Source organism: Patella vulgata, chromosome 9, assembly GCF_932274485.2.
Source record: "Patella vulgata chromosome 9, xgPatVulg1.2, whole genome shotgun sequence".
In the NCBI taxonomy this organism is placed as follows: domain Eukaryota; kingdom Metazoa; phylum Mollusca; class Gastropoda; family Patellidae; genus Patella; species Patella vulgata.
In genome coordinates, this window is record NC_065887.2 from 5,324,631 (window position 1) to 5,332,081 (window position 7,451).

The 7,451-nt window shown below is 32.8% G+C and overlaps 1 protein-coding gene across 1 annotated transcript; it reads right to left on the reverse strand.

Moving 5' to 3' along the window:
* Positions 1–313: 313 nt before the first annotated feature.
* On the reverse strand, positions 314–7,000 carry LOC130014331 (carbohydrate sulfotransferase 11-like). Its single transcript, XM_056103378.1, has one exon. The coding sequence runs from the start codon at positions 5,699–5,701 to the stop codon at positions 4,628–4,630; it is 1,074 nt and encodes a 357-aa protein (XP_055959353.1). The 5' UTR covers positions 5,702–7,000; the 3' UTR covers positions 314–4,627.
* Positions 7,001–7,451: the final 451 nt, after the last annotated feature.

Here is a 7,451-nt window from a genome sequence, read left to right on the forward strand (position 1 = left end):
AAGATGGATTTACTTAAGCAAAATCAAAGTTTCTTTGTCCAAAATCTTTTGTCAAAAAAAAGCAAATACTTTGAAAACATTTTAAACATCTGGCACAGCTAAGGCACTGGCAATAAAAACGCCTGTCAAACTTTGCCACGCAACAGACGCATTCTTCAATTCTCAAGAATATCAGATGACACCAAAGTCGTGTTGCCTTGTAATTTGATAGCTAAACCATCTGACACAGCTAAGACACTGGTTATATAACACATGCCAAACTTTCCCACGCCAAAGACATATTCTTTGGTTCTCAAGAATATCAAATGACACCAAGGTGCTTGACTTTTATTTTGATGATTAAAACATATGTCACAACTAAAAGACTGGAGTTAATTAAACATAGTCACCAAATTGCCTTTACAGAAGACATTTTCTTTAGTTCTCAAAGATATTAAATTACATGGTGCTAAAACATGTCATAACTCCATACAAGATAACTGTGACCACCGCTATAATATATAAATCGAATCTAAAATACTGTGTAACGAAAATAAAACCCATTTATATAAAGAACATATTTCGGTCATGGAAACTTGGTCATACTATTTTCATAATTCAAATATTGGAACAGATTCATCATACCACCACATTTTATTAAAACCTTTCATTAAATATAAAACTATCAGCAGATGAAATATTGTTCAAATTTCAAACATTTGACTACAGATGCAAACTTTCCATCAAATTAAAAAACAATATCTACAAATAATCGGTAAATGATTTTAACAAATTAAAATAAATCATATGTACATCACTTATTGAAAAAAAACAACTAATGAATGAAAAATCTATAAGGATAGAAGGGATTCCTTTGATACACAAGTTTGAAAAATGGTAAGAAGGTCTTATGGAATCGTGGTTATATACCACAGAAACAAAGTCATTTACATATACGGTTCAGACGGCATAAAGTTCATCTAACAGAACCAATGAGGGAGTGTATGTCACAAATTATTTGCATGTTCGGTGAATTTCCATTTCATGCAAGACCTAGAAAACCAATCACAATTGTGTATTTCGCAAGTCATTTGCATTTTAGATGAATTCAGGTCAATGGAAAAGTTTACAAAAGTTCATAGACATATTTTAAATAGTTCCAGATTAAGTTTTAGTATATCGGTCCAAAGGTCACCCACCACGCGAAAGACTGAAAGATTGGCATTGAACAAAGGAATGGTGCTTCGTCATCAGCTTTTAAATAAGCCGCTCCTTTTTTTAAACAGATCACATGATCACAACTGTATGTAACACACATATATGTGGATGGAATATTTTACTGCACGATATTATGTTTTATCTAGTTTAAAATCAAAAGCCATCGGTTAGAACATCTGTTAAGTACATTATCTAGTGTTAGCCGTCAGTTTGTTTTAAAAGAGGTCACCTATTATATTTTTTGTTAAATATATTTCAAAGGCTAAAATAAAAAAATAAAAATCTTACTGAAGTATGTCGGTTTTAACTAACCTTAATCAATATAAAACAATATAATTAATTCGCATATTAATTAATACCTTAATTACTACAATTATCTGGTCATTTTTGTTTTTTTAAAGCCATTTTCTTACGCGTCAACAGCATAGAGATTGTAATTTTTTAACAACTCGGCAAAAAAAATAAATAAATAAAAATAACTGGCCTAGAAGGAATATAGAGGTTATTGGCATATTTAAAAAGGTCCATTGCATTTTTTAGAATATCGGTCAAAAGTTCACCTACTACCCCGAAAAACATCTGTTAAATACATAATGTAATATTAATATTATTAACCTGGTTTTTAAAGAACTAACCACTTTTATTTTTCTTAAATATATTTCAAATGCTAAAATAAAAACATTTAAGTAAGTTAGGGTTAGACTAACCTAAATTAATATAAAACAATTAATATACTAATTAACATATTAATTAATACGATAATGACTACAATTGTCATTTTAAAACATTTCTCATACCTTAACGATGTACAGCTTGTATTTATTTAAACAAGTACATGAGTTTAATTAACCGCAATTAATATAAACAATTAATATACTAATTAACATATTACTTAATACTACTTTTACTTTTAAAACATTTTCTCATCTGTTAACGACATACAGCTTGTAATATTTTAACAAGTACGTGAGTTTAATTAACCTCGATTAATATAAAACAATTAATATACTAATTCGCACATTAATTAATACGTTAATTACTACAATTATCCGGTCATTTTTGTTTTTTTAAGGCCATTTTCTTACGCGTTAACAGCATACAGCTTGTAGTTTTTTTTTAACAACTCGGAAAAAAAAACCCCAAAAAAACTGGCATAGAAGGAATATAGGTTATTGGTTTATTTAAAAAGGTTCATGGCATTTTTTAGAATATCGGTCAAAAGTTCACCTACTACCCCGAAAAACATCTGTTAAATACATAATGTAATATTAATATTATTAACCTGGTTTTTAAAGAACTAACCACTTTTATTTTTCTTAAATATTTTATCAAATGCTAAAATAAAAACATTTAAGTACGTTAGGGTTAGAGTAACCTAAATTAATATAAAACAATTAATATACTAATTAACATATTAATTAATGCGATAATGACTACAATTATCATTTTAAAACATTTCTCATACCTTAACGATGTACAATTTGTATTTTTTAAAACAAGTACACGAGTTTGATTAACCTCAATTAATATAAACAATTAATATACTAATTAATATATTACTTAATACTACAAATGACTACAATTATTTGATTGGTGACATCTGAGAATATTCAAGTTCCAAAATATTAATCTAGTCCCTATTAGTCAGTATGGACGTTAAAACTCGTTTCATTTCTCTTAGATTATAAATAATCAACTAAATGAGGAAATAACAAGACTAAATGAAAAAATACAATTAACAAATACAATTAACAAATACAATTAACAAATACAATTAACAAATACAATTAACAAATACAATTAACAAATACAATTAACAAATACAATTAACCATACAATTGACGGGAATGTCTTTTAGGACATGTTTTGGTCTTTGGGTTGAAGCGACGACGAAAAAGACGTTGGGGCGTGGCGAGGCGGGGCCCATGCGCGGTACAAATAAAACATTTTGTTTCACACCACCAATAATACATTGAATAAAAATAAGATCATAGCGTCCGCGGGCGGGCGCGGGCGGACGCGGGCGCGCTGGACTGGGCGGGCGGTGCGTGGGTTCGAGGTGAACTTCGCACGCTCATTACGGTGACCCCCCTCCCCCCCATATCCACAATTCAAATTTAAACTCACAACTTCATATTACCTAGTTGCCACGGGTTTCCATCATCACTACAATTAACCGTTAACCCCACTTTTTAAAAAAAAGGCGGACAACATTACAAACACAAACACACCCAACAATTCAAATTTAAACGGACATGGTGTTCATATTACGTCGTTGTCACGTGATTCTATCGTAACTAGGGTCAACAACCACGCCCATAATAAAAGGGGGATAACTCTTCTGACGTTGATAAGGTAAACAAAACAGCGGAAGATAACCCTACCGGAAATACCCCCTCCAAGTGCCCTATTTTACTACTTGATATTACATTAATATGGGGTCTTAGAGCCATTTTTGTTTATTTCAAGTTTCCAAAACATAGAGGAACTAAACCCCCAACTCAATAATATTCTAAATTAAAGATACATTGTGTAAGATTTAGATAAAGAGCTGGCCATTCGTGCTATAATAGTTCGAAAAAAGATAATGTAAAATCAATAATTTGAAAATTTCATTCACATTACTCTATTGCAAGTGAATATATCAGCCTTTGAAGGTTTGACAATACGTGTGCCTTAATTGCAACCAACGTACCGGTTGTTCGAAGCTAAATCTGGCTCCTCCAGTTTAAAATTAAATCGAAATATAACTGAACCGCATTAGTCTACATAATATCGGATATATCTGATGGCATCTGTAATAGGCAGATGTAGCCTTTGCTACAATATTGGTCCATTCCAATCAATATTGTTGTTATTTTACCGTGAAAATGTGGGATCCCAATATCCAATATTTAGAACATAATGAGCTTTCTTTGTAATGAACTAATATAAATATATCACAGAAGACAAACGAAAGGAAATAATAGTGAAGAAAACACCAAAACGTTTATATGGATTAAAACAGGCGTAAACGAAATCACCTGACAAACACTCATACAGAGCTAAGTACCCTTCCACCGCGCGGTGTTTCTGGAGAACGCTAGATTGGCGACGGTCCTGTACATTTTAGAACATATGACGTCATATGTGGATTGTGGGTTAGGCTACGGGTTAGGACCTGCAGATGTCGTCAAAGTCTAGAGATGGAAACAGGGATATGACGTCATATGTGCAGGACCGTCGCCGATCTAGCGTTCTCCGGGGTTTCTTCAATTTGCTTTCAGTACTGTACAGGAAAACGACCAATAAAATAAATAATACCAACCTAAATAGCAAAATACCCGCACCCTCTCCCCCGCCTCCAAACAAAAATCAAAACAAACCATCACTTCTTTAATCACTTCAAACCTGTGGGATATATCAAAACTAAAACCTTTCCATATGGAACCTATAAACCCCCTGTATCAAAAAACTTAGTGTGTGGTTTTTGGTTCTTTTCAAAGATGTTTGTGGGTCTACAGTCATAACTAAAACTTGAACAATCATTTTTAAAGTATTTGCTCAACTGGATTAAATACTTCTTTTCAACTTTGCTGTAAGCTTCTAAAAAAGACAGTTCCCGGTTTTTACGACGCGATTTTCGACTTCCGGAACGTCTAGAAGCATTTAGAAACACTGCTAATAATTGACTGTGAGTTGTTGTCTCCTCTTCGCCGTCTTTGAAAGGGTATTCGACGTCACTTCCTATAATTCCCCTAAGTTGCAAATTCCGCCATTTTCTTTTAAACGCCTCTTCATGGGTTACACATTTCAGTGTTCTTTTTTGCGAGAGGTAATTCATCAAACTGTTCGTATTGCTTTTGATAGTATCAATGTCCACCCCTTCTTCCATTTCTTGAAGTGCCCTAGACATTACTAAGTGGGTCAAGTTTAGTTTCTTTAGAACATGCAAAGTGTCCCGTTTAAATGTTTCCATTTTACCTATGATGTCATATTTTACGTCACAAGGACTACACTTGTCTGAAATAGGATTAAAATGAATATCCTTCATGGCAAGTGGTTTTACGACGTAACGAACTAACTCTGGAAATGTGACATCATGACCACAAGATAAACTTTTATTACTCGGGTTTTTCCGTACAGCTTTGATAACCTTTCGTCCGTACATTGACCAATAAACTGGATTTATGTCAAACAGTTTATTGGCGTAAGCGGACAAAAGACGAGAATATGGCTCACGGACAATAACAAACTTTAAAGAATTTCGTATTGCTGTTGTTTCCGCTTTTATTGCGCTGTAACGGTTACTGTAAAGCATATATGTTGAAACATTAAATGGGTTATTTGTTTTAGAGACGCCATTCACAATTAAGAACAAACGTCGCCAAAATGTGGATCCAACTTTTTCCACTGGACAATATAAAAACTTCTTCTCTGGAGAATACAGTAATTTCTTTTTGATATTTTCCATTGTGCGCTTCGTGGTGTTTTGCGAAACTTGTCGATGGCAGAAATTACTCATATTATTCCTTCTTTCTGACAATTCCAGCTGTATGTAATCTGTTGGTTTGGACTAAATGAAAAGAAAAATCATATTTTTTTTAATTTCGGGAAGAAAATTGATGTAAAATCACAACGGAAAAGAAAATGTGAAAAATCATAATGGTGTCTATGTTGATCAGGAAGAATGCTACCATTTCATATGAGTTAATCGGGACCCATATTTCTGAAATTGAAATGATTTGGGTTTAACGTCCTACTGTTCTGCTCCAAACTAGGCTAATGAAGACGGGGATACGCCATACAGTAGTGTGCTATAAGGGAAATTTTGCCCGGACAGCGGCACTACGGCCTACTCTTATACACTGAAAAAACACTAGTGTTGGATCTCAACACAAGTACTTGTGATAAAACTAAACTACACAAGTTATGTGTTGTTTTGCATTGCATTAACACAAACTTGTGTCGATTTATAAAATCTTGTGTGTTTTTTCATATCATTAACACAAGTAATGTGTACCTTCCACGATTTGTTTTCTTTTTAAGAAAAAAACTCCATACAAAGTCTGAATTCGGGAGTCGTCAAGTTTTAAGAAAAGTAATAAAGGGCTTAATTCACATCTCGAAAATCACTGGAAGGGAGTGAGTACCAATTAATCAGACAATTGCCAGACAGACTTGAATGTTAATTGGTGTTAAGTGGTCTATATAGTTAAAATGTCTGTCTTTTTTTATTGACCCAATAAACTGATAGACCAAATGAATATATAGTGTACATGTGATTTTCAGCACCCTGGTGTTTTCGAAAATTGATTCAATGTGCAATGAACAAAAAAAATGAGTAAAACTCTTAATAATGTAATTGGTTGATGTAATCGAAATTGGACAGTATTGGTTAACTGAAAAGTAACCAATCAAATTTAATTGATCATCCACGTGTATCTCATAATCGACTTATTGATATAATGGTTCTCCAAGTTATCTATACTTTTTGTCTGCGATATCACTTCGGTGGAAGCGGGCGTAAAATACAACTAACTAAGAAGAAGTATCTATACTTTAGTCATTGCGACAAATTCTTTCTTTGATATTATATCAGCGACATTCAGTTAGATGTAGTGACGTTAGCATCAACAGAGTGCTTTAGCCGTGATATTTTTTAAAAAAAAATTATAATGGTCACATAGAATACCAGACCGCAGGTTTGTAAATTTTTACAAAAAATAAAACCGTGTATTTAATTTAGCATGTATATATTGCTTCTATGTATATAATAATTCGTTTCGTTTAAAACAGTCAGATTTAGAACCACTGCCACTGACTGCACCGGAATTCTATTTATTAATGGCGCCACAAAGAAATTTTTTTTGATGTGTTCTAAAAGTGTTCCGCTAATTCAGCAATCTAATGAATCTGTCTTAATTTTTTTGAAATCGTGCTTAATTATTATTAGCTAATCGGCGCTACACCGTTGTTCAAATACTTATAATTGCAAGAAACCCCCGACTAGGACCAGCAGGTAAGAATCTGTCTTGATTTTATAGTAATGCCCGGTTGCAATTATTGGCCGCCATCTTTGATTTTTATAGACGTTCGGGCCAAAAAAAAGGAGAAATGTATATCCAGACATGGACTATAGCTAGATACTAACTTTTGTGTAAGTTGTTTATTTGAAATGTAATCTTAATATTTCTGTAAAAGAAAAAAACAACAACAAACAAATCAGCCTTTTTTTTATATCAATGTCATCAATGTGTAGGCCTAATAATTAG